This window comes from Heloderma suspectum, chromosome 10 (genome assembly GCF_057233095.1).
Source record: "Heloderma suspectum isolate Gila_16-S chromosome 10, 16-S_ref, whole genome shotgun sequence".
Classification (NCBI taxonomy): domain Eukaryota; kingdom Metazoa; phylum Chordata; class Lepidosauria; order Squamata; family Helodermatidae; genus Heloderma; species Heloderma suspectum.
In genome coordinates this window covers 36289358-36317189 of record NC_139467.1, presented here as the reverse complement: position 1 = coordinate 36317189, position 27832 = coordinate 36289358, and the positions used below count along the sequence as shown (strand labels likewise).

The following is a 27832-nucleotide window of genomic DNA, read 5'->3' as shown; positions in this document are numbered from 1 at the left end:
ATTCGAATCTACTCTGTTTTGGTGGACAACCATTAACAAAAATGTAGATTGGATTAATTACATCTATTATAATCAGCAAAGGTTTATAAACTATACCCGAGATGCTATAAAGGGATTGCCTGAACAATTAGACGCCACTAGCCAAATGGCCTGGGAAAATCGGCGTGTTCTTGACATGATGTTAGCAGAAAAAGGAGGAGTATGCGTTATGTTAGGCGGGAGATGCTGCACCTTCATCCCAATAACACCGCCCCTGATGGCATGGTAATTAAGGCATTGCAAGGCCTCACCACCCTATCTGAAGAACTAGCTGAGAATTCAGGAGTTAACAACCCCTTAACCGTCTGGCTGGAAAAATGGTTCGGTAAATGGAAACATTTGGCAGCCTCTATCCTTATCTCGCTTGTAGTGGTTGTCGGAGTTCTGGTACTGTTTGGCTGTTGCATCATCCCCTGAGCTAGGGGTCTGTCCCAAAGATTAGTTGAAGCTGCCTTGTCAAAACAAATGCTTTTGCTTTATGACAAAGTCGAGATGGCTGACTAACGTGGTTAATGCTCGATGAAAGGCTTTTAAGGGGGGATTGATAGAACCAAAGAGGCACCATCTTAAAGTATTGGCAGCCATCTGAGGCAGCCTCCTACAGTGGAAAGTCCCAGAGGAAGATAGTCTTATCAACTGCCTTGTTGAAAACAACAGTAACAGTCTGTGTCATATCAGGTACAGCCAGAGGAGCCCCCCCCCCCCTCGAGTAGCCACCACTCCTGCAGCTGGTTAGAACCAGTTCCAGCTAGATCGCTTCCTGCCCAGCTTGCAAGGACAGGTCAGCCGTAGAGACATGTCAACTACGCATGCTTAATGAAGTTCATGAATATTATGTGGCCCACCCCGCATAGCTAATGAGGTCATTATACTGAATGTATATAAGCTTTACCAAAAACATCTAGGGTGTGGTTCTCCTTTGTGGCGTTAGCTGCGAGAATCCACCCGAACAGCGCTGTTTGTCTCCTGCCAAATAAAACTGTGTTGGACTGAATCTCAGAGTTCTGTGTGTCTCTGAGGGGATATTGGCATACCCCTCCTAGAGGGAATGAACTTAAGCATAATTTGTGCAACAATAAGACCCTATAGTACAGGAAACATTTTAATAATGGATCGCACCTTGTAGTCCATCAGAGAATCTACACAGGACAGAAGGCTTACAAATGCTTGGAGTGCAGGAAATGTTTTCCCAGAATTCACAGCTTTGTGAACACCAGAGTGTCCACACTGGAGAGAGACCCTACAAATGCTTATAGTGCAAGGGATGTTTCTCTCAAAGGTCTTGATTTGTGAGCTATCAGCAAACTCATAAGGGGCAAAGTCCCTACAAATGCTTGGAATGTGGGAAACCATTTGCTCAGCATTCAGTCTTTGTGACCCATGGCAAGAGCCACAAGGAAAAGCCCCCCTATAAATGCATTGTGTGTGGGAAATGTCTTGCTTGCGGATCACACCTTGTAATCCATCAGAGAATCCATACAGGAGAGAAGCCCTACAAATGTGCTGAATGTTGGAAATCCTTTACCCAGAATTCACAGCTTTGTGTACACCAAAGAGTCCACATGAGAGAGAGACCCTACAAATGCAGTGAGTGTGGGAAATGCTTTTCCCGAGGACCACACCTTATGAACCATCAGCGAACCCATACTGGACAAAGGCCTTATCAGTGTTTGGAATGTGGCAAATGATCATTTGCTCAAAAGTCAGGCCTTCTGCTCCATCAGAGACTTCACCCAGGAGAGAAACCTTATAGATGCTTGGAGTGTGGAAAATCTTTCCCTCAGCGTTCAGGACTTGTGAAGCTTCAGGGAACCCATTGAGGAGAAAAGCCCCACAAGTATTTAGAGCATGGGTAATTCCCCCCCACCCCCGGAAAGGAAACCTTTGATGACATCAGAGAATCCACACGGGAGAGAATCCCTATGATTGCTCAGAATGTGGGAAGTGTTTTGGTGAACATTCACAGCTTGTGTTGCATCAGATGCTGCACAATGGAGATCTTATTTACTTATTACATTTCCATGTCCATGTCAATAACCAAAGCTTTCTGGGTGGTTTACAAAGATCGGCCCTATACATGCATGGAGTGTGGGAAAAGCTTTGCTGTGCCATCACACCTTTGAATTCATCAGAGAATTCATACAGGAGAGAGACGCTACAAATGTGTTGAGGGTGGGAAATGCTTTTCCGAGAAGCATTTCCTTTTCCAAGAAGCATTTCCTTTCTTCCTTCGGAGACACCAGAGGGCATTTCTACACCAGCCTAAAATCCTGCATTTAAAATGAGGCTTTCTGCTTCTGTTTTAAATGCAGGATAACAACGACTCCCTTTTTCACCCACTTCCTTTGCCTCTCCCCTTCCCCCTCCTTCTCCCCGTATCTGAGTCTTCCATTATCTTTCATTGATCTCGTTCCTCTTCTTGCCGCTTTAATTCTTTTCACGGCGGAAACTGAAGTGGAACACAATTGGGTAATTTGACAGCTCATTATCTGCGATCTATTTAAAAACGGAACAAAGGGCGTTTGGTGCAGGAGGGTCACAGCAGGGTGATGGCATCATGTAAAGAGCCCACAAACTTTCATGAAGGAGCAATCTCAACCACAGGATAAAAGCTCCTTGTGATGAAGCCCAGTGTCCACATAGGAGAAAAAAACCCATAAATATTTGGGATGTGGGAAACGTTTTCCCAGAGTTCAGAGCTTCAACAACACCAGAACGTCCACACAGGAGAGAAACCACACAAATGCTTGGAATGTGGCAAATGCTTTTGCCAGGGTACACATCTTCGAAAACACCAAAGAATCTAGACAGGAGAGAAACCATATAAATGTGTGGAGTGTGGCAAATGTTTTTCACAAAAAACAACCCTAGTGACACACTTGGGAGTCCACAGAGGAGAAAGACCTTACAAATACCTGGAGTATGGGAAATATTTTCCCCAGAAATCAGGGCTTCATAGACACCAGAAGAGAATCCATAAAGCATAGGAATGTGTTAAGTGGTGAACGCTTTGCTCACCACTTAACACATTGCTTTCTTATGGATTCTCTTCTGTTTGCCATTGTTGTTCTGGCTGTTTTTATTGTTGGCTTTTATTGTTGCTTTTATTGCTATTGTATTGGGTTTGGGGGGTTTTCACTCTTAATATTTTAACTGTTTTAATGTATTCTATTCTGTAAGCTGCCATGAGAGGGCTTCTGCCTTTAAAGCAGCCAATAAATATTTAAAATAAATATTTTTTATTTTTTATTTATCAAGTTTTCTTTATTTATTACATTTATATCCCACCCTTCTTCTGAGGAGCTCAGGGTTCTAGTTCTCCCCCACCTTTTTCTCCTTACAACAGCACTACAAGGTAGATCAGTGAGGTTCATGGCTGAGTGGGATTTGGACCCAGACCTGCCCAGATTAAGGGCTCCTTCACACGGAGCTTTTATCCTGTGATTGAGATGGCAGGAAGTTTACGGACTCTTTACATGATGCCATGACCCTCCAAGGTGTCTCCTGCACTAAATGCCCTTTGTTCCATTTTTAAATAGATGGCAGATAATGAGCTATCAAATTACCCCTAAGTGTTCCGCTTTAGTTTCCTCTGTGAAAAGAGGAAAAGTGGCAAGAAGAGAAGATCAATGAAAGATAATGGAAGACTCAGATACAGGGAGAAGGAGGGGGAAAGGGGAGGGGCAAAAGGAAGTGGGTGAAAAAGGGGATCGCTGTGGTCCTGCATTTAAAACAGAAACAGAAAGCCCCATTTTAAATGCAGGATTTTAGGCTGGTGTAGGGATGCCCTAAGTCACACCAAGCTTGCTGTCATGTTTAAATCTGATGTTAAAACATATAAACTCCACTGTTCAAATTCCCAAGGCAGCCTGCAAAAAATACTGAAACCAATACAAATTTAAAACCATAATGTGAAAGCAGAAAACAATCCCAATTAACAAAAGCACTAGAAAATAAATTAAGCACCAGAGTCAGCCCCTGAGAAGGATTCAGTTATTGATAATAATAACAAAAAGCAGTCTGAGCATCCCAAACGCTCTCTGGAAGACTGCCAGCGTGGGTGGACATCTGAAGACCAACAGGGAAAGAGCTTATGGAAGGAATTCCACAATGTGGTGTCACTGTGGAGAAGGCCCAGTCTCACATTGCCACTGTCCATACTTCTGATGATACTTCTCATATGGACCAGGGCATCCAAAGAATGTCTTATGGGTGAAATCATACAGGAGTTGGTGGGCCTTAAGTTATCCTGGGCCCAGGGCATGGTTATTAATGGGAAGGGATAGTAGGCAATTTGCAAACATATGGAAGCATGAGCCACTGGCCAACTTTTTCTCCTATCTTTTAGCTTCTATTTGTCTTTTCTTATTGTCCCTTTTCAGCTCCTAGGGACAATTAGTAGAGGAGGGAAGGAACAGGACACCATGCAAGAAAGAGCGGAGTAGCTGTCAGAAATGGGATTTGGGGGTTACTCAAAGATGGGTCAAAGAGGGAATTTATAAGAGAGGTGAAACAGGCATGCAAGAGGGGAGCAGAAAGAGGGTGCTTGAAAGGACGTGGCAGGAGAGGTACTTAAAAATGGGGCTGGAAAGCCCAGAGAAGTTTGGAGAAGATGTAAGTTGTTTGAAAAAGGGATGAAAGATGGGTCTTGGCCTCCCTTCAACTCCCTCTGTTATTAACTTGGCACCTGTTGGAATGGTATGCTATTTATTATTTACTGATTGTATTTATTTGATTTGTACCCCACCTTTCTACCAAGTAAAATGGAACTCAAGGCAGAAAGCCAAATTAAGAACGCAGGAAGAAGTTTGCTGGATCAGACAAAGGTCCATCTAATCCGGCATCCAGGTTCCCACAGTGGTCAGTCAGGTGCCTTTGTGGGGAAGCTCACAAAGCAGTGCGAGCAGAAACCCTCTCTGATGGTTTGCCCTGAGTATCAGGTATGCAGAGGTATTCTGCTCCTTCACACAGGGGTTCTATTTAGCCCTCAAGGGCTCCTTTGCATGATTCTCTAACTTCTATAAAATGTGTGTATTAATGATTTTCATATTAATAAAGTGATTTGCAGAAAAGATGCTAATTGAGCCACCCACTGAGATGATATAGCACCTGGTGCCCTCCAAACTTTTGTACTACAACTCCCAGCATGGCTGGCTGGGGGATGCTGGGAATTGTAGTATGACACATTTTGGGGGAGGCTTTGATACAACTACGTAGCCGTCAACCCGGCCCGCTCCAGATGTGTTGGGACTACAAGTCCCATTATTCCCAGCCAGCCCTACTTGCTGGGAATGATGGGAGTTGTAGTCCCAACGCATCTGGAGGGCGCCAGGATGGGGAACAGAAGCTGCAGTACCGTCTCTGGGGAAGGCAAGGGGAGGGGCTGGCCTTCAGGCAAGCACGTGACTCAGCGAAGTCTCGCGAGCTGCTGGAAGGCGGAGAGGCTTTGTGGGCGGGGTGAGTGACTAAGAAACGTAGGCAGATGGGAAAAGGGGGCGGGTAGAGAGGGAAAGGAGCGGATCACGTGACTCGCGCACAAGCGCCATAGAGCCTATGGCTAGAGCGACGCCGGATCGCGCGGGGGCCCTCGCGAGGAGTTGACCGAGTTTTTTCACCCCCGCTTGGCGTCGACGTCATCTGCCTGCGCCGCGGCGCACCGGCTTTCTCTACCGTCTCGCTGTGTCATAGTCGCGCGCGCTTCCCCCTTCAGCAACCCCAGCGCAGGTCCCTGTCGCTACCGGGCCCCAATGGAGTACCTCATCGGCATTCAAGGGCCCGACTTCGTGCTGGTGGCCGCCGATACCGTCGCCGCTTCCAGCATCGTCCACATGAAGCGCGGTCAGTCCCTCCCTGGGCTGCGGCTAGGCGGGCAGCGAGGGCGTCGGGGTGGACTGAGGGGGAAAAAAGGCCCGGGGGGCGGGGGGGAGGGTCCAGCGCTCAGTGGGTAGAGCAGCCCTCCCCAACCTGGCGCCCTCAGGGTGTGTTGGGCTATATCTCCCAGCTCCCCCAGCCAGCCATGCCGGGTTATTCCCTAACCTGGCACGTCTGGAGGGTGCCAGGTTAGGGAAGGGTGCAGCATAGCCGGCTGGGTGATGCTGGGAGTTGTAGTCCAACACATCTCGAGGGCGCCAGGTTGGGGAATCGCAAGGGAATTCCACCCGCATCTCCTTTTCTAAAAACGAAACGAAAAGTTTCCGGACAGGGCCGCAGCTCCGTGGTAGAGCCCGTGCTTTGCACGCGGGGGCTCCCCGCTGCGACCTGCAGTTTAAGAGGATTTAGTTTTTACTGTTTGTTTATTGCCACATTTATATCTCTTTTGGTGGTCTTGAGACCATAATAAATTATTACTTACTTAGTTTATATCCTGCCGTTTTTCCCTCTGGGAATGAGCCCAAGGTGACTTACGTGGTCCTTCTCTTCTCCGTTTTTATCTTCCCAACAACCCGGAGAGGTAGGTTAGGCCAAGAGTCAGTGAGTGGCCCAAAGTCGCCCAGCTATAGTTGCAGAAATCAGAGTCAGAGAGACCACGGAGTGAAGGAAAAAGAGCTACTACACTGTGACTGACCAGGAAAGAGATCTGGGGGGTTGTGATGGACAGCTCGATGAAAATGTCGACCCAGTGTGTTGTTGTTGTAAAACAAAGAAGAAGCAAATTCCATGTTAGGTATAATTAGAAAAGGAATTGAGAATAAAACAGCCTTTATACAGATCTATGGTGTGACTACATTTCGAATACTGTGTACAGTTCTGGTCACCATACCTAAATAAAGATATTGTAGAGCTGGAAAAAGGGCAACTAAGGGCACAATCCTATGGCTGATGGACAGAGGCTAGATGGCCATAGGATTTTTCATTTTCTGGGAACTGAGCTTGGAGCCAGTGCTCCAAGGTCAGTTCCCAGAAAACTGCCCTCCCCTGGTGCCTCATAGGTGGTGTGGTTTGTCCCTGGCTCCATGCTCATAAGAGCAGCTCAGAGCAGGGGAAAGGGGGGCGTTCCTGGGAGAGGGGAGGAATGGCGGAAGCGCCGTTACAAGCGCCTGTGTGCCATCCAGCCTCCTCTCACCGGCCCCCCAGACCAAAATCGGACATCTAGCTGCAATGCAGGGCGGCTGGAGCACAGAGGAGAAGATCGCCTCCTCGCCCTGCCCACCCTGCATTGGATAGTTGGTCGCCTCCAAGTTTGGAGGTGGATGACTATCCTCATAAGATTGTGCCCTAAAATGGTCAAGGGGCTGGAGCATCTCCCCTGTAAGAGAAGGTTACAACAGCTGGTATTGTTTGGCTTGGAAAAAAGGAGGGTAAGAGAAGATGTTCTAGAGGTGTACCAAATTATGCATGGTGTGGAGAATGTGGATAGGGAGATATTTTTCTCCCTCTCTTATAGTACTAGAACCCAGAGGGATCATCCCATGAAGCTGATTGGTGGGAGATTCAGGACAGATAAAAGGAAGGACTTCTTCACACAGTGCGTAGTTAAACGATGGAATTCACTACCCCAGGATGTAGTGATGGCCACCAATTTAGATGGCTTTAAAGGGAGGTTAGATAAATACCTGGAGGAAAAAGGTATCAGTGGCTACCAGTCCTGATAGCTATGTGCTACCTCCAGTACCAGAGGCAATAAGCTTATGTACACCAGTTGCTGGGGAACATGGGCAGGAGGGTGCTCTTGTACTCATGTCCTGCTTGTGGGTTCTTGGTTGACGACTGGTTGGTCACGGTGTGAACAGAATGCTGGACTACATGGACCCATGGTCTAATCTAGCACAGCTGTTCTAACGTTCAGTGACCTTCATGGCAGGGTGGGGGCTAGAATCTGGATCTCCCCAGTCTCAGCCCAGCTCTCTAAACACTACACCACATTGGCTGTCAGGTAACAAGCAGGTGATAGTAAAGACCCCTCCATTCTCCGCCTGACACCCTGGAGAGATGCTTCCCATTGCAACAGGCAATACTGGGCTGGGTGGGCAACTTGTCAGATCTTCCTAGCAGTTACTATCAAGCAGGGATGAGGAACTTGTGGTCCTCATGATGCTGTTGGGCAGCAACTCCCATCAGCCCTAGCCAGCGCAGGTAATGTTGGGGAAGGTCAGAATTGCAATCCAACAACATCTAGAGGGCCACATGTTCTCCATCCCTGCCTTAAAGTCTTCCCCAACCTGGTGCTGTCCAGATGTGTTGGGCAACAACTTCCGTCATTGCAGGCAGCTGGCTGGGGATAATGGGATTTGTAGTCCAAGCACCAGGTTGTGAAGGCTGCATGGAATATTTGGAATTAGAGATGTGCAATTTTCAGAAATGGTACTGTTTGGCATGTTTATCGAATACATGGAGCAAGCCTGTGCATGTTTCCTCTGAAGTAAGACTGACTATGTTTAGTCATACTCTGACATAACCAAACATAGGATTGTTGCCTCAAAAGTATGAAAATTTCTCTACATGCAAAATTGTGAGCCTACCCAATATTAGTGTGAGAGATTGTGGTACTAAACACATGCATCTTAGCTTTTACCATCTGAGAAGTGGGGGAAAAGATAAAAAATGAAATTAGAAAGCACTAGAACAGGGCTGGGAACTTGTGGCCCTCCAGATGTTGTTAGACTCCCAATTCCCATCAGCCCTAGCCAGCTTGGCCAAATTGAGGGGTGATGGGAGTAATAATCCAACACCATGGGGCAGGGGGACAGATTTCCCAGCTCTGCACTAGAACAAAGGTCACCAGAAGAAGGCGAGCAAAGAAAACCCTGTATGCTCCTCACAAAGATGATAGCTGCTTCTAGGTGCAGAAAACTCTGCCAGGTTATATGTAAAGTACGTCTCAGCGGGAGAATGCTAAAGAGAAGCTCCAAGAAGTTTCTTAAAGGAACATGTAGTGGTACAAAGTACACAAGAAGATTAAATAATCCAGCTGTAAGTGAGCTTAAGTGAAATAGAGATTCATGGCTTAATAAATAGGTAGAATCAGAAAAGCAAGGAGCAGGGGATAACCAGATGTATAAGAATTTTCCTTCCTGGACCAAAATTCCCCTCCAGGCTTATGCTAACTTTATTGGAACAGCATTTTCATACTAAAAATGAGCAGCTACAAGCCTCACACTGCTGGTTAATAACTCAGCTTACCCACCCAGAGCCAAACTAGCTTTATGGCGGCACACCACAGGCCCATATCTTTAAGCACAAGTCTGCCCCAATTGATATGTAAAAAACGAATGGAGTGGGGTGCCGTTTTAAAGTGAAAGTGTGTGTGTGGGGGGGGGGGCTCTTTTTGTACTGCTGGGTTCTCTGCCAATAGCACTTTACAATGTGATGAGTGTCTTCAGTGTTTCTTTTTGCTTCCCTTGATATTCTGGGTTGGGAAAGTTTCCAGAAGAAGTCTAAGGTAAAATGAGAAACTATGTGTGTGTTGCAGAAGGCTGGTCAGATTTGTCCAGGTGCTAAAATATTTGGTGACCCCCATGACCCATTCTAACAAAAGGGTGGTGGTGGTGATAAATGACACAGAGGATGGCATATACCAGGGTGTTGTACCTCAGGCCTGGATAACAAATCCAGCCCCCATGGGTTGCCATTCTGGCTCTCTGGGGTTCCCCAGAGGGCCACTCCCCTTTCCTCCAGCCACCAATTGTTTGCTGGTTTTCTGGCTTTCATGCAGTTTTTTCCTCATTCTAAAAGGTTGAAATGCCTCTGCTGAGGCTTAGCTACTGTCAGTAAGAGCTTTAAGCTAAAGTATGCCGTCATATTATAAATGGATTCCAGTGAAGATCTCTACACTTAGTGGTCCTGAACTCCCAAATGCAGAAGTTTTTGAAGTATTTTAACTACTGTAAAATACTTTGCTAATCCTATTAAAGGATTATAATATATCAGAAGCTTTTAAACATGTCCTCCAGGGAAGATTATACATTATTTTGTAAACAGAAAAAGAAAGTGAGATTCTGATAGAGAGATTTAGACTGTTCTGTGGAAGGTCCAAGGACTAGAAATACAGAAAGAGCTACTTTACCCAAAGACACAAGGTGCTCCTGGAAAATAAATATATCTGACATCTAGTTAATGCAGGCTAAGGGTAAGATAAGATAGCAGGATCATTAGTGGTACAAAAATAGCACTTTCCCCCGTTTTTTTGTAGTATTAAAGACTTTTTTTTTCCCTTCCAACAAGCACTTCTTTTTCAAACTTTCATTTCCAGAGGAAAATACAGCTTAATGATTTTCCTAACTTTCTACTTCCCTACCCCTCAGGTGATTTTGAGCACTTTCTAAACTGCAGTTAGTGCTTTCAGATGTTTTTCTCTTGATTTTTAGTGTTGCAAACTGATCAACCGTCTTTTAAGCTGATTAATCTAGTAGATTTAAATACAATTGTATATTATGAAGCCATCAATACAGAAGGCTGAGGACATGGTGCTAAATAAATAAATTATCTTCCGATTCAGTAATTGCACCACGCATGACCAAGGCTCGTTTACACCTTTATTTTCAACAAGATGGTGTTGGCCAAACTTCAAGCTTGCAGGATTTATGTTGTTTTATACTAGAATCCTGTGATCCACTTTGGTATATTTTGTTTCCTTGGTGTAAAAGAAATACACTTAGAATTCAAGAATTCTCAGCCCACAAATTTGTTTTGTGTACCAGAACTGAATGGAACTCACAGTCCTTCCACACAAAAATCCACTCCTGCTTACCCCAAGGTTTCTTCATTCAGCAGTATAACTTAGGCTTGCAGCAGGGGTGTGTGTGTGTGTGATTTTGTTACTGCTTTTGTACTGCTGTCAGAAACCCTTACCAATCTACTGCAGATCTGCTTTCTGCCCACCCCTGCCATAAAATACCAAACCTTTAAGTTTAGATGTAAAGGGGGGAAAGAGTCCTTGAGCCCATTAGAAGAGACATTGCTAATTTCTCTCCCCTTCTGTCTCTCAGCATGAATACTTCGCATTAGCTTATTCTTATTTCTGACACTGGTGTGTGTGTATTTCTCTTCTCCCTCCATACTGATTTAGATCACGACAAGATGTTTAAGATGAGTGAGAAAATTTTGCTCCTGTGTGTTGGAGAGGCTGGTGACACCGTCCAGTTTGCAGAATACATCCAGAAAAATGTCCAGCTCTACAAGATGAGGAACGGTGAGTGTGTGGCTGGTGCTGAGCTCTTGCGTGTGTGTAGAGTAAAATCTAGGTGTCTAGGATTCTGCATTCATGAACTGTACACTTTTTCAAAACTATGCACGAAATGCAAGATATGTGATTGGGTTACATCCAGGCTGCTCATCCAACACCCTCACCCCAGATTTGACATGCACCTTCATTAGGCCCAAGGGCAGAGTATGGATCTGTTCACTCGGTGCCTTTCTGTATCCCAGTCTCCATTGTTCAGGCAGTGTTGTTTTCCCACTAGCGAATGGCAGTGCAACAGGCCAACAAAGAAATGTTGCACATGTAAACCTGTGGTTTCTTGGATCCCTACTGTTCTGGAGTCTCTAAGAGCCAGTCTTCATGATGGGAATGATCCATAACTGTTGGCTGGGGTATGGTGGGAGTTGTAGTCCAACACATCAAGGCACCAAGTTGGGGAAGCTGCAATAGTGTATCATCTCAGAGTGCAGGTGGCAATTCTATGGACAAATCCCCCGAGTATTTAGAACAAACAAGCAAGCACAGACTCTCTTCCCTTAGAAAATCAGCACTCGGGGAGGATTAGGATACAAATTCTTCCCTTGAAGTGCTGCTTTTCTAAGGCCAGAGAGTGTTATTTTTTTTCTCAAGGATCATTCAAATATACAACCCCCACCCACCCCCAGTCTGAGGTGGCCGAGTCCAACAGAGAGGTGGTGCGTTATGCTGCATATTTAGATTGACTCCTAAGTATTCCATACGCCCTTGGTAGATCGTCTACCTCTCTCTTGTTTGTGTGATCACAGCTATGTGGATTCCTAGCAGTCTTTTATGCCCCAATCCCATTTTTTTTATTTATAAGCACAGGGCTGGAAAGTGAGCAATTTTGTAAGAGCTAATGCTCTTACAAAGCACATAACAACATTTTAGATGCCCAGGGGACAAGGCTGCTGAGATTTCTCCCCCACATCTGTTGTGGAATTCATCCAGCCCTGATTCCAGGAGATTGGAGTGTCCTTGACCTGTTCTTGTATTTATTCAATCCACGCACCCCCACCCAGGTCCCTATACCATGTTGTAAGTAAGCCAAAGTAGTGGAACTGAGGTAATTATCTATCCTTCCCCTGCTCACCCATGCGTCCATTTTATCCTTTCTCTTTTGTTTCCCTGAGTCTGCTTTAGATTGTAAGCCCCTTGAAGCAAGGACTTGCCCTACCTGTCCTTAGTAAAAGGCTAACGTACACAGATGATGGTGTAATAATATTCAGATCAATATTTCTCTGTGCTATGAAAACAAGCTGAAAAAATTGCCCTACAGATGTAAAGTTCTCCAGAACATGTTTCTGTTTTCTTTCAAAATTCACAATTGTGTCCTTTTCTTAATGGCAGGATATGAGCTCTCTCCAACCGCGGCTGCCAACTTCACACGTCGAAATCTGGCTGACTATCTGCGGAGTAGGGTAAGTAAGGTGGCGTCCACAAGGCATGTTTGTCTGAATGTCTCATGTCTGCATAATCTTTCACTGACTGTTATGTGTTCAAACATTTGTTCTCGTGGCCCGTAGGCATATGCCACCTGCATAGATTCTTACTAACTTTAAATATATGTATGTATTTGTGTATCCTTCAAAGCCTAGGCTTGGATCCTAAGATAAGTTAACTTACGGATGCGCACAGAAAGAAACTTGACTGTCTCCTCCTCCCTCCTGCACCCCCTTCCGTCTGCCCCCCCCCCCCAAGTCTCTTCACGAGGCCCCTGACCTTCCAGTATGAGGTTGGGCATAAGACAAGGCTGGACAGCCATCTGTCAGGGATGCTTTGACTTGGATTCCTGCATTGAACAGGGAGTTGGACTTGATGGTATTTTAGGCCCCTTCCAACCCTACTATTCTAAGATTCTGTGTGCGAGGGCTGCTGTGGGATGGGAGAATTGCCCACAATTAGGCAGAGGTCCACCCAATTTGGGGTGATTTTCCCCATCCCACATTAGACCCCCTGACATTCCAGGGAACCTTTTCAGGAGGGGGAGGCACACAGCCATCTGCAGTGGGGAGAAAGGAATGGGAAACTTTACTTCTATATACTTCCTTAGGAAAACGTAGGATCCAAGTCATTGATTTCTTGCTGTTTAAGAATGGTTTCAAGGAAATGGGTAGAGTTTCCACACTTCTGTTGGCACAAGTGAAGGCCTGAGTAGATCAGATACTAAACAGAATGTAGTCCAGATGTCTGAATGTATTTAAAATTGACTTGACTTTTCAACTTTTCTCGATGTTTTGCATTGGGTAAATAATAAATCTGACTGACACTTCTTAGTTCTTAATACAAGATTGGCCAAGCTCTCCAGAGGAATTTGAGTGCTGCATTTGCCCCTTGGTAAAGGTGGTAATCGATAGCAAATAGTGGGCCTTGCTGAGGCCATGTTGCTTCTCAGGAACAAGAAGACATATGTCTCTTGGATTGCTCTTAAATGGTGATAATTCTGGGTGCTCTGTTTGCCTTGAGAATGGGCTTTCCTCCCCATTTATGTGCTGCATTAATATTTGCAAATACACAAATGCCCAAAAATTATGTTTAGTGTCATTTGTGTCAAATGTGTCCTAAGCAAAGGTGTTTGGTTTGCCCCCTGCTAAAAGAAATTAAAGTCCTATGCTAAGGGCGAATAGGGGAAGGGCCATAACTCAGTGGTGGAGCACCTCCTTTGCGTGCAGAACATCCCAGGTCCAATCCCGGGAGTCTCCCTGGTAGGGCTGGGAAAGACCCCTGTCTGAGGCCCTGGTGAGCCGCTGCCAGTCAGGGGAGACCAGTCTTCTCAACCTGTCACCCTCCAGAAGTTCTGGACTGCAGTTCCCATCAAGTTAACCATTGTCTGTGCTGACTGGGAATGATGAGAGTTGCAGCCTAACACATCTGCAGGGCACCAGGTTGAGCAAGTCTGGTGCAGACAATACTGAGCTGGATGGACCAAGGGCCTGGCTTGGAATAAGGCCGATTCCTACGTTAATCCAAATTTTGGGCCACAGAAAGCTGACGTGTGTGGCTTACCTTCAGTTGAGAACACTGAACAAATCTGCCTAATTTCTCTTGTCTAATTCTGGAACTTGCTTGCTCTTCTGCATAATTTAGGGCACAATCCTCTGCATGTTCAGACAGAGAAAAGTCCTACAACTGCTAACGTTCCGCTGCCAGCATACTTACTGGGCATGTTCTTCTCGCAACAAATCATGGTTTGTTGTGACAACTGAAAGCTGCTCTTATCTTGTAGTACTTAAAACAACCCTGTAAAGTAGTAGCCTCGTATTGCAGGTGTGAGGTTGAGACTCAGTGGCTTTCTTAAGCCCCCCTAGTGAGATCATGGTGGAGGCATGATTCAAACGGGTGGATCCTTAGCCAAGCTTGTAGCTGCTACACTACGCCTGCCCTGAGCCAAAGAGCATGAAGTTTCCTCAAGCCTCTACAGAAATGCAAAGACTGCATTTATGTTCTTGCTCTTTCTTCTCTCACAGTTCCTCGATCCAGCAGTGTTTCTTGACATGATTACTGTTATGCCCTTCTGGGGGGGGGGGGGGGAATAAATACAGACATGTGCCTACGCATGACTGAGTGCTGCAGGGCAGAAAACGCCAAGTAAACAATGGAAATGGCATGTGACCAGTCAAGTTTGCCTCTTCTTTGGAAACGGCTGCTTTCGGCGTTAAAGAAGGGCCCTAACACAGTGGTAGAGCACATGCCTTGTATGCAGAAGTTCCCAGGCTCAATCCCCACCATCTCCAGGTAGAGCTGGGGAAAACCCCTGAGACTAGTTAATGTAGACAGTACTGAGTAATGTGGACAGTACTGAGTACTCAGTAATGTACTGAGCTAAATGAACCATTGCTCCAAATCCATATGAGGCAACTCCCCATGTTTGTTCTTGCTGTTACCCTCCTTCATTCTTGTGATCCCTTAATATCAATCAGTTTCAAAGCCCACATGGATGTCACTTCAGAGTGGCTGGTGGCAGGTCAGCTTCATGCGCTGCAGAGGCATGAAGCTGACCTGCCACCAGCCTCTGAAGTGGCTGGTGGCAGAGCCATTGGCCCCACCTTCTGGCTTGTTCAAAGCATGGCCATAGTTAAGCAGCCTCTGCATTCTACAGGCATGTTTTCCTCTGGACTGCACTTGTAGACACAGACTTTGAGTTGCTGTGTCATGGAATTCTAGGCACCAGTGGTGGGGAACCTTTTTTTCACCCAAGGGCTGGATTCCTTTTTGGAGAAGCACTCAGGGGGCCACATTCCAGTAGTGGGTGGGGCCAAAGGCAAAGTGGGCAGAGATGAAAAATCTCCCCCTCCAATTCCATTCCAAACACTCCCCCTCCAATTCCATTCTTACCCATTTATACTAGGAACCAGTTCTACTCAGTAGTAAGCAGGGCATGCCTTGGCATGACTACTCAGAAAGAAGCAGGTCAAGGCTCAGAAGGAAGCAGGACTGAATTGCTTAGCAGCTTCCTCCCCGAGCCTCTCAGCCCCTCCAGAGGGAAAAGCTCATTATCTGATCAGCAGCTGATCAGAGATAAGTGCTTTCCCCTGTTACACACCAAGAAAAAGAGCCTTTTTCAGTGCTAAGCAGGGGAAAACACTTCGTTCTGATCAGCTGCTGATGGAATGAGTTTTTCCTTCTGTGGCAGGAGGGGCCAATGGGAGAAGCTGATAGGCTGGTTGGGGAGCCCCTGTGTCCCTTGTCAGGCCAAGCATTGCAGGTTCCCCATCCCTTGCTATACACCCAGTTGTTTCCAAGTGGTGTGGAGAAAATATCCTCCCATGTTGCTTACTGTTAATCCAGTAGGAATATAGGAGTCTGTTTTACACCAGGTTGGACTATTTGTCCATCTGGCCCAGTATTGTCTACTCTCCAGAGACTCTCCAAGATCTCAAGCAGAGGGAGGTCTTTCCTATGACCTGCTACCTGAAGCGTTTTTAACAGGAGATGCCAGGATTGAGCCCGGGATGCAAAATGTGGGATTTGTCTCTGAGTTCTGGGCCTCTCCAAATCATCCTTATGCTACTTTTGTTTCTGCTCTTCTTTTAACAAGCCTCTTCAGGCAGAATCCTATGCATGTTTAGACAGAAAACAAACTTTATTTTGTCTAGACATGCGTAGAATTGTATCCTTAGGATCTCAAATGAATCTTGACAAACCAAAGTTTTACTGTATTGTAATGTTAAATGCCAGCTTCCAAATACATTTGCATTCAGTTCTAAGATGTTGCTTCACGACTTCTTTTGTCCTAAAATATGTATTTATGTAACTTGATTTGTTGTAGGAATTTGAGCTATTTTTGTAGTGATAGAGAAGCACGTGTTGCGCTGGCAAGTTCAGATGGCAGAGCTGCTTGCTTTGACAAGAGCTGCAAGCATTTCTCATCTTATGCTGAGACTGTGGCGGATACAGAAACGTAAAAGCTTACAACATCCATAAAATTAGGCCTGGGGGTGTGTGTGGCCTCTTTACTTTGGAAAAATAGTAGGATTTGTTGTTCAGTCGTTAAGTCGTGTCCGACTCTTCGTGACCCCATGGACCATAGCACGCCAGGCCTTCCTGTCCTCCCAGAGCGTGCTCAAGTTCATATTCATTGCATCGGTGATGCTATCTAGCCATCTCATCCTCTGCCGTCCCCTTCTCCTTTTGCCTTCAATCTTTCCCAGCATCAGGGTCTTTTCCAGTGACTTTTCTCTTCGCGTTAGGTGGCCAAAATATTTCAGCTTCAGTATCTGTCCTTCCAATGAGCACTCAGGGTTGATTTCCTTTAGGATAGACTGATTTGACCTCCTTGCAGTCCAGGGGCCTCCTAAGAGTCTTCTCCAGCACCACAGTTCGAAAGCATCAATTCTTCGGCGTTCAGCCTTCCTTATGGTCCAGCTCTCACAGCCATACATTACTACTGGGAAAACCATAGCTTTGATTAGACGGACCTTTGTCGGCAAGTTGATGTCTCTGCTTCATACCATGCTGTCTAGGTTTGCCATAGCTTTCCTCCCAAGGAGCAAGCGTCTTTTAATTTCATGGCTACAGTCACCGTCTGCGGTGATCTTGGAGCCCAAGAAAATAAAATCTGTCACTGCTTCCATTTCTTCCCCTTCTATATGCCAGGAAGTGATGGGGCCAGATGCCATGATCTTCGTTTTTTTAATGTTGAGTTTCAAACCAGCTTTTGCACTCTCCTCTTTCACCCTCAACAAGAGGCTCTTTAGATCCTCTTCGCTTTCTGCCATTAGGGTGGTATCATCTGCGTATCTGAGGTTGTTGATAATTCTCCTGGCAATCTTAATTCCGACCTGTGATTCATCCAACCCAGCGTTTCTCATGATGTACTCTGCATATAAGTTAAATAAGCAGGGCGACAATATGCAACCTTGTCGTACTCCTTTCCCAATTTTGAACCAATCGGTTGTTCCATTTCTGGTTCTTACTGTTGCCTCTTGACCCTCGTACAGGTTTCTCAGGAGACAGGTAAGGTGGTCTGGTACTCCCATCTCTTTAAGAATTTGCCACAGTTTGTTGTGATCCACACAATCAAAGGCTTTAGTGTAGTCAATGAAGCAGAAATAGATGTTTTTTCTGGAATTCTCTTGCTTTCTCCATGATCCAGCGAATGTTGGCGATTTGATCTCTAGTTCCTCTGCCTCTTCGAAACCCAGCATGTACTTCCGGTAGTTCTCGGTTCACATGCTGCTGAAGCCTAGCTCGTAGGATTTTGAGCATAACCTTACTGCCATGTGAAATGAGCGTGATGGTACGGTAGTTTGAACACTCTTTGGCGTTGCCCTTCTTTGGAATTGGAATGTAAACTGACCGTTTCCAGTCTTGTGGCCACTGTTGAGTGTTCCAAATTTGTTGGCATATTGAGTGCAGCACTTTAACAGCATCATCTTTTAGGATTTTAAATAGTTCAGCTGGAATACTGTCATCTCTGCTAGCTTTGTTGTTAGTAATGCTTCCTAAGGCCCACTTGACTTCACCGTCTAGGATGTCCGGCTCAAGTTCAGTGACCGCACTATCATGGCAATCAGGGACATTAAGATCATTCCTGTATAGTTCTTCTGTGTATTCTTTCCACCTCTTCTTAATCTCATCTGCTTCTGTTAGGTCCCTGCCTTCTTTGTCCTTTATCTTGCCCGTCTTTGCACAAAACGTTCCCTTGAGATCTCCGATTTTCTTGAAAAGATCTCTAGTCTTTCCCATTCTGTTGTTTTCCTTGATTTCTTTGCATTGTTCATTTAAGAAGGCCTTCTTGTCTCTCCTTGCTATTCTCTGGAAATCCACATTCAGTTGGATATATCTTCCCCTTTCTCCCTTGCTTTTCGCTTCCCTTCTTTCCTCAGCTACTTGTAAAGCCTCATCAGACAGCCACTTGGTTTTCTTGCATTTCTTTTTCTTTGGGATGGATTGAATTGCTGCCTCCTGAACAATGTTACGGACCTCCATCCATAGTTCCTCAGGCACTCTGTCTATCAGGTCTAATCCCTGAAATCTATTTGTCACCTCCACTGTATATTCATAAGGGATATGATTTAGGTCATACCTGAATGGTTTAGTGGTTTTCCCTACGTTCTTCAATTTAAGCCGAAATTTTGCAAGAAGCAGCTCATGATCTGAGCCACAGTCAGCTCCAGGTCTTGTTTTTACTGACTGTATAGAGCTTCTCCATCTTTGGCTGCAAAGGACAGAATCAATCTGATTTTGATATTGACCATCTGGTGATGTCCATGTGTAGAGTCGCCTCTTGTGCTGTTGGAAAAGAGTGTTTGCTATGATCAGCATGTTCTCTTGGCAAAACTCTATTAGCCTTTGTCCTGCTTCATTTTGTACACCAAGGCCATGCTTGCCTGTTATCCCGGTGATTTCTTGACTTCCTACTTTGGCATTCCAATCCCCTATGATTAAGAGGACATCTTTTTTTGGTGTTAGTTCTAGAAGGTGTTGTAGGTCTTCATAGAACCGATCAACCTCAGCTTCTTCAGCCTCAGTGGTTGGGGCATAGACTTGAGTTACTGTGATGTTGAATGGTTTGCCTTGGATTCGTACTGAGATCATTCTATCGTTTTTGAGATTGTACCCCAGGACTGCTTTTCCCACCCTTTTATTGACTATGAGTGCTACTCCATTTCTTCTAAGGGATTCTTGCCCACAGTAGTAGATATGATGGTCACCTGAATTAAATTCGCCCATGCCTGTCCATTTTAGTTTGCTGATTCCCAAGGTGTCGATGTTCAATCTTGCCATCTCATGTTTGACCACAGCTTACCTTGATTCATTGATCTTACATTCCAGGTTCCTAAACAATATTGTTCTTTACAGCATCGGATTTTCTTTTCACCACCAGACACATCCACAGCTGAGTATCCTTTCGGCTTTGGCCCAGCTGCTTCACCCTTTCTGGCACTACTCGGAAATACCCTCTGCTCTTCCCCAGTAGTATATTGGGCACCTTCTGGCCTGAGGGGCTCATCTTCTGCCATCATCTCCTTTAGCCTTGTGATATGTTCCATGGGGTCTTCTTGGCAAGAATACTGGAGTGGGTTGCCATTTCCTCCTCCAGTGGACCACATTTTGTCAGAACTCTCCGCCATGACCTGTCCATCTTGGGTGGCCCTGCACGGCATAGCTTATGGCTTCACTGAGTTACGCAAGCCCCTTCGCCACAACAAGGCAGTGATAGCTATTTTTAGGAGGCAACTAGTCTTACCACGTTTGAAGTCAAAATTGCACACATGGTTTTGGTGTGCTTAAGCCCCATTGATTTATTTCAGTGCTCAACTAGCAACTTAGTGCCATCTGTTCAGCTGGATTGCTCTCCATGTTAACTATAGGATGGCATGAGCATCCCGAGCTTCTCCTTCCAGAGCTTGGGGCTCCCGTGGGGTTTGGTTGAGCATAGTTTTCTGGATCAGACTAAGTATGTGTAGTTACCGCGGAGAGTTCAGCTTGCTTGAGGAGCATACTGAAAGTAAACATGAAGGTTCTGTGTATGGAGACCTTGTAATAATAGATGCTTGGGATAAGCAGGAGAAAGCCATCCTCCCCTTCATGCCCTCCTTGTAAGCTTCCAGAAGCAGCTGTCCAGCTCCTGCTAGAAATGGGATATTGGACTAGATGTGTAGCAGCACCCCGGTTGTGGGACTCCCTCCCCAGGGAGGTTAGGCTGGCCTTAGTGTCTTTGTGATGGCCGGTGAAGGCGATACTGCTCCACGGCACTTTTAACAGTTAATGCCGCTCTCTCGTTTTATCATTAATTTAAAATACGTTTTAGGTTTTGTATTTGTATACATTTTATTGTTTGTATTTTTATTTTACATCGCTTTGAGTACGCATTGAGTAGTGGAGCAATCCAAACATATTTTAAATAAATAGAATAGATGGACCTTGGACTTAGCAGTCCTTACTGTACCATGAGCCAGACTCCGCCATGTGCATGTCCGTGCTGAATTGTGATTTTAAAACAATCCATCCTATGAAGAAAGTATTGACTCAGATTGCAAAAAGCGCCTTGGCAGGAATTTTTCGGTACCTGCAAGTGAAGATGGTTGCCTGAAAATGTAATTTCATTGTTTGAAAAAGAGTCTACCAAGAGAAATGCACAACAAGTTTCCTAGTCATTCTATCATGTGTCCCGAGCTTTACCCTTAAAAAAATGAGTTGACTTGCATTAGCAGACATTGCTTGGCACTCTGTGCAGAGCTGAGGGCCTGAAATGGAAGGGGCTGAATTCTGCCTACTTTGTGGTAAGCATAGTGTGGTCTGTGTCGGGGAGAGACCTCCCCGCCTGTGTTGCGTGATGCAGTTGCATTGTGCTGCACTGCGGATGGCATTTCAGCTGCTGAAAGGTACATAGATGCACGTTCTGATTTAGATTTCATTTGTGCCAAATTCTAATTGTTTAAAGCAATGATACACTGCATCTCTTAGTTTGCATGTGCTGAGGATCACGCTGGGGGTGCCATCGGGGCCAGTGGAAACCAATGCCTCGTGACTCTCACATTCTGACCCCAAGGTTGGACACTTCCAGTTTCACTTGGGAGCATCCCAGTCTTGGAGCAGAGCTCCTGACTGGCCCCGCCACATGTGCATTCCCACGAACCACTGCTTGCTTTGGCGACTTATTTAATAATCCCTTCTGAACTGTTGACCAATGTGCCTGCACGTTTCCAGTTCAGCAGGGATGTGCCTGGTCAGTACAGCATTGGTCGGCAAGTGGAACTTGGGTTGGGGGAGAGAAAGTAGGACCTGGAATGTCATGCCCCTGCTGCATTAATGTGGAGCTAAATGCCCACAGCTTGCTACTAAGTTCTAATGAGCACAAATCTTTCTCATACATACACACACACGTGCATGCACACACACACGCGCGCGCGCATGCACACACGCACACACCACTATATAATTGACAAGTTGTGGGAACACCTGGCTCTTCTTTCCACTCTTTATGTTGCCCATCTTTCTCTCCCAACAACTGTCCTTGCCTTTTTCACCCACCCACCACCACCCTTTTCTCTCTCTCGTTCCATGGCCACCTCTGTTCTTTCTCCGCTAGGCTGGTATATGTGCTGTTTATGGTTTGCCTTGCCACCACAAGTACAATGCAAGAGACTTTTGTGTCTCTCTATTCTGATCCCCTTGAGCTGAGAGGATTGGAAAACTGTAACAAAACCTTAGACGATTGGTCAGGTCTGCACAACTTGTCATCCAACAAGTCAAATGCACCCCCCCATCCCCAGTTATGAATTTTGGCTTGCCAAATACCACACACACACACACATCCCTGTTTTTGTAGTCCTGGGTAGGAAGCGAAGCCCAGGAGGCTTATTGTGTTTGCCCTGATGAATCCTCAGTTGGGCAGGCCTGTGATAGGCAGTTCTTTGCAACTGTAGTGGTGTTAACTTCTTGGCTTCCAGAGGGAAGGGTTTTTTTCACACTCAGCCACAGACAGCAGAAAGGAATTAAGCCATTAAAAAAACACTAGATAAGGCCTTCAGTTCTCATGCAAATGCGCAGATTCTGTTTAATCTCTCTCTGAAAACAATTTAATAGAGTGAAGCTGTTTGATGTGCTGTGCCAAACAAGCTGCTTTTGTAAAAACTGAACATGAAGCTTTGAGTAAATATATGAAGCTGAAGAGTGTGTGTGTATAGGCTCAGATGCAATAGCTGAGTTTTTCATAGTCCTTCTGCAAGGAACTTCTAAGAGTGCCCCTTCCTTGGCTGTCTTTTCCAGCACAAGAGTATGAACACATTCCCCTCCTCTCTTCACTTCTACTCAGTCCCTTCTTTATCTCTTCAGTGGCCATGAACTGAAGCTGGATGCATCTCTCGCTCTATAGCAGGAGCCTGGCTAGGTTTGGGATGTCTTGTCAATTGACTGCCTAATATCTGGCAATACTTGATTTTGATCAGCTATTCCAGAAAGCCAAGAATGAAGCACGCATGTAGGAGTCTGCCTCTCTTTTTAATCACTTCATAATCTCCTCTGACAGAAAGGAAAGGCTTGGGGGCTTCTTGCTGTCCATCCCTGCAGGAATTTGGTTCACATTTCCTGGGCAAACCATGGTTTGGCTGTCTGCAGTGTGCCTCATGGTCGCATGCTCATTCCTCACCTTACTCACTTGGTTTCAGTACACCGTAGGTTGCCTCCAAATCAGATTTGGAAACCTTGGTGTAAACTCAGTCCTGATTTGGAGGCAAAGTATGGTTTGCCCAAACTAGGGAGGGAGGCAGGCAATTGGAGCACATATGGCAGGGGTGCCCCCCCCCATGGCCAGCTTTGTAGGCCCAGCTGTGTTCCTCTGCTGCCACTGCCGAATTGGTGGTGATGGTGGTGGCAAAAACCACTGTGATTTTGCAAGGAAACAAGGCATGTGGAGTGTGCGTGCCTTGTTTCGAAGCAGAATCACATTCCCAGAAGCCTCCTAGAAGCATGATTCTGCTTGGAAACAAGTCATGTGCTCCCTACACGCCTTGTTTCCCTGCAAAAGCACTGTGATTTTTGCTGCCATATCAAATTCAGTGGGGTGGAGTGTGCCCCCTTTAGGTTTCGGTGGGGGCAATGCAGTCCTGCCAATCCCTGGAGGTTGCCCATCCCTGACATGTAGGGGGAGGGAGCATGCAAAGGTGAAGCCCGTTCATGGTTGTCAATCCATGCCTTGGCTAGTATGACTTCAGTCATTATATGTTTGGGTCTTGAATTGTTATTTTTGTTAAAACAAAATCTGGTACTATTTGGCCCTATCTGTGGGTTCTTAATAATAGCCGTTCAGTCTCTTCAGTATTGATGATGTGCGTTTAAGTGTGCATAGCATTGCTGCATATAAATAATGGATTATAATGTTGTCTCTCAGGTCACGGTTTCAGAGCAGTTAACATTTTTGTCCTTACCATAAATCGTTCTGTCTGTTGCACTTCTACAGAATTAATCTTTTCAATGCAAGAACTTTATTTGGCTGGCCACTTGACCACAGTTCTGTTTTTTCCCCCCATCTCCCTCTTCTCGGACTGTTGAGTGAGTACCTAAACCTAAATTCTACCCTGATGTGATATTGTATACAAGTATGCAGAACAATAGTTTACAAAACAATTTATTTGGGTCCAGAGTATAGGGGTGGTATAGTTCCTTCTTTAGAGGGTTTTTGGGAGTGGGGGTGGTCAGTTTTTTCTGAATGGGCTGTAGGGGAAACCTTGCGATTCAACCCCACCTCCCACCCCAGTTTGCAGTTGCTGGGCTTTCTTTTCCCAAGCGCTGTCACTGCTGAGCATTGCCTCCTTGCGTTGCTCTGCAAGGTCATGTGACCTCTGGAGCAGATGGCCCAGGTGACACTGGCTTGGAGCATCCTCACTAACGAGGGCAATTTCACATGCTGCCTGGCAGAGCGGGGTTAGCAGGATGCGACACAATGGGATTCCGCCCCCTTCCTCTGTGTGCCAGGTCCCTTGAGGCCTGATCCTGCCCCCCTCTCCCTCCCTCCCTCCCTCCCTCCATGCCTGGCTTTGCCTTCTAGCTTACCTGCTCCAGATGGGCCACGCAGCAGGGAGGACACTGGCAGAGGCAGATGTGTTTATTTACCGGAGATGAAATGTTGCGCTCTTGCAGATGGCAGTGCCCTCCAGCAAACGGTGCACTTTGACACCATGGTCGTGCCACTTGGTGTGGTGGGGATGGGAGGGGGCTCCTTCCTCTTTGAACATCTCCCCACACTTCACTTGCATGAAAGGCGAAAAAGCTTTCGACCGCAGTTCTTGTTATCAGAGAGTGCATCTCCTGGTCACTTTAAAGAGTGTGCTTTCATTTTGGGACTGCTATTTTACGATTCTCTTTCAATCAGAGAAAAAAAAGTAGTTGTTTCCATATCTACTCCTTCTTGCGTTCTTTGAAGTATGTCTTTGCTTAAAATATTTACATCCTACCTGCTTTACAGTAGTATCGTATGGATAAAATAAAGCGTAAACGAAGTAATACCAAAAAAAGAGAGGCAATAATAGAAAATCACTACAGCACAGAATGAAATCTAACATGGCAAGTACTGTGGCCAGCAAATAATTAGGGCAGGTATTCAGTGATCATCATCAGATTTATTAGTCAATCGACCATAATAGAATTCAGTGATCACTTATTCCCAGGGCTCTTTGAAACAAGCACCTTTGGCTCTAAGTGACTTAGAGTTGGCCCTCCTTCAGAAGGGAATTCCGCAGCCTAGGTGCCACTAAAGCCGGGGTGGGGAACCTCTTTCAGCCCGAAGGCTGAATTCAATTTCAGAGAAGCTCGCAGGGGCCACATTCCAGTGGTGCGCAGAGCCAGATACCCCAAATACCAGCATACTCCAGCTTGAAGCTCTTCCTGCCAGTAACTAAGCCTTAGGAAAGACATTTCAACCGTTTAGAATGAGAAAATGGTGCACCAGCTGGAAAACCACTAAAGTGGCGGCCAGGGGAAATAGGGCATGGCAGTTTGGGGAACCCAGGATGGCCAGATTTGGCCCGTGGGCCTGAGGCTCCCCAGCCCTGACCTACAGAAACAGTTCTGCTTCGTGTAGCAACCTGCCATACCTGAGCTGGTGAGGGACACACATAGCTGGGCCTTTGGTGCTGATCTGAGTGTGGGTTGTATAGGTGCAGCCATGGTGGGGCAGGGTGCTAATAAGGACAACCCCCTCCTCAGAAGAGTCCACTTCCCATGATCCCTTGCTGTCCCCTTCAAAACCCTGCAGGTGACCAGATGCCCCTTCCCCTGGCCACAGCTTGGCTTCTTTCTTCTGATCCCCCAATCCAGAGAGTCTGGCAGGCACGCAGTGGCCTGGGTGGGAGGTCTGCTGTATCCAGTGGCAGGGCTGGCTCTGTTGATTGTCATAGAGCAATGATGCCATTTGTGTTGCTGCTGATCCAGTCATGTGATTCTAATCACAAGGCTTTTTAAAATGGGCTCCTAACAGTTTGCCCTTAAGGCTTAGAAATCAGAAAGGGAGAGTCATGCTTTCTGCCTTTGTGCACATGAAAGTGGAAAGAGATGGGCCCCACAGATGTGGGGTATCTGAGGTGGGGCTGTAAAGCTCGAGCAGAGCAGTGTCTGTCTCTCGGGAGAGGCACATGTTATACTTAAATTTCTGGAAGCTTGACTGATCACCATGTTTTGGGTTTGGATGGGATATTTTCTCCTTAGTTGGGCTACGTTGATCCCTCCGGTTTTAAAAACAATACTAATATTTAAAAAATCTGTACAAAGCTGCTCTTGTTCTATAAAACGTGGACCATTTTGGCCCTGCAAGGTTGGGATTGCCATTCATCGAAATGCTAAGAAGCAAACTTCATGCAGGGTTTGGAAAGTCCTCTTGTGAGTAATGTGCTCCTCTTGAGTATAAGCTAAAACCTGGGAGCAGGAGTGAGGATGGGGGGGTGGGGGGATATTGCTAAGGCTGCACCATGGCGAATGCTGGGTTACCATGGTTGTGTCATGAACCTTCTGCTGCAAATGGGCAGTGGTTACAGCATCATTTTTTAAATGTACAAATGACCTTTCCAGTTTTCAAGTGCCCAGGATGACTTACAGAAAACAACCACCACAGCTCAAAACTACCAGAGCTTTACAAACAGTATACAAAACTGCCTTTAAAATCAGCTGCAGATTGAGCAGCTAAACATCTCTCAAAGCCCAGTGAAGCAGGTAGGTTGTTGCCAGGTTTTGTAGAGATGGAACAAGATAAGCTTCTCTTGGGAGGACATTCCAAAGCTGTGGAGCCACGATAGAGGAGGCACTGCCCTTGCCCCCATTGTACAAATCTCCCCAACTGATGGAATACAGAATATGGTTCTGATGGCTTGGTCATTCTAGGTAGAAGCAACGTGGAATGAAGTTTGCTGAAGAAAGAAGGTAGGGCATTATGATGGGCATCCCCCCTCCCCCCATACACACCCATCACATGGCACAATTTGGTACACTGAGGCATGGCTCTATACCTTCAACTCTAATTCTTGCCACTTTTGCTTTCTTTGCCAAACTGTGGTGTGCCCATCATTTGGTAAATGGGACAGGTGGACAAAGTATCCTACTCTGGCTCACACATACAGTCATACAACGTAACGTATACTGCTGCCCTGAAGCAGGAAGTGTGTGTAGAAGGTGACCTGTGCCTGGTTGCCTTTCCTGCCCTTTATATAAAAAAAATAAGTTCACCCAAATCCTGTGGGAAGAAAAGCTGAATATTGTGACTTGCATAAAATATGGAAATTGAGTCTGTGTGCATGAGTTCTTACCTTTGCACCAAGTGCTTTTCCTAGTTACTGTGGGAAAGGGCAAGGAGTGATATAGGGCACAGAAACCCCACCCTTGGACCACTGGCAGTCTTACTCAGCCATTTCTTTGGCTTGTGGGGCTTCAGCAGCCGCTGCCCATGAATGAAAGCTGAGAATATTAGCAAACCAGCTTATACAGTCTGGTAGTGGTGGATCTTAACATTGGTTAATGAGAATATAAGAGCCATGCTGGATCCGGCCAAGGGTCCATCTCCTGCAGCATTCCATTCACACAGTGGCCAACCAACTTCCTGTGGGATGGCTGTCTGGCTGTCAGTTTCAAATTTGAGGTAGGGGCTGTTGCAGCTTCACAGATAAGGTGTACAAGCTTTCTCTGTGGCTACCTCCAGTTGTGGGTTTGTTGCCCCAAACCATGTGTGAGCATCATCCAAGGCTGATTGAAACTGTGTGTTAGTATTAACTTCTCTTGCAGATAGAACACCGCTGTGAGTTCCCTCTGATATCAAAGCCCCCTCCCCTTCCAAAATTTCTCTCTTGGTAGGGGGTGGCATGTGTGAAGATGTTGCTACTTCATTCTTCAGAAGTGTAAATGCCCTTCAACAAGGTACCTGCTGAGATCGGAAGCCCTTGTGCTAAATGACCCTGTCGGAAGCATGCAGCCATTTCTTTTACCTCCTCTTTGCTTTGGGCTTTTTTAAAAAGCAAAAATCGGCCCAGCTTCCTTATTCCAGCCCTAATTTATTCAGCGTTCTGCCCAGAAAGGGGAAATTTCTCATGGATGGCAACTAGATCACATGACAGTATGAAACATACAAGGAAATCAGCAGGATGAGACTGTGCATTAGCTAATTTGTGCACCGTTCACAGTGACAGGTTGGAAAAAGGGGGAAAGAAAGGG

At 45.9% G+C, this 27832-nt stretch overlaps 1 protein-coding gene across 1 annotated transcript in view; it reads left to right on the top strand.

Annotated features, from left to right (window-relative positions):
• Window positions 1-5687: 5687 nt before the first annotated feature.
• The window catches only part of PSMB2 (proteasome 20S subunit beta 2), a 36262-nt gene continuing 14117 nt past the window's right edge, over window positions 5688-27832 (top strand). Inside the window, exons 1-3 of the mRNA XM_084815969.1 lie at window positions 5688-5877; window positions 11045-11167; window positions 12545-12615. Of these exons, the coding sequence (XP_084672095.1) occupies window positions 5787-5877; window positions 11045-11167; window positions 12545-12615 (285 nt within the window). The 5' untranslated portion in view covers window positions 5688-5786. The remainder of the gene's footprint in view (window positions 5878-11044; window positions 11168-12544; window positions 12616-27832) is intronic.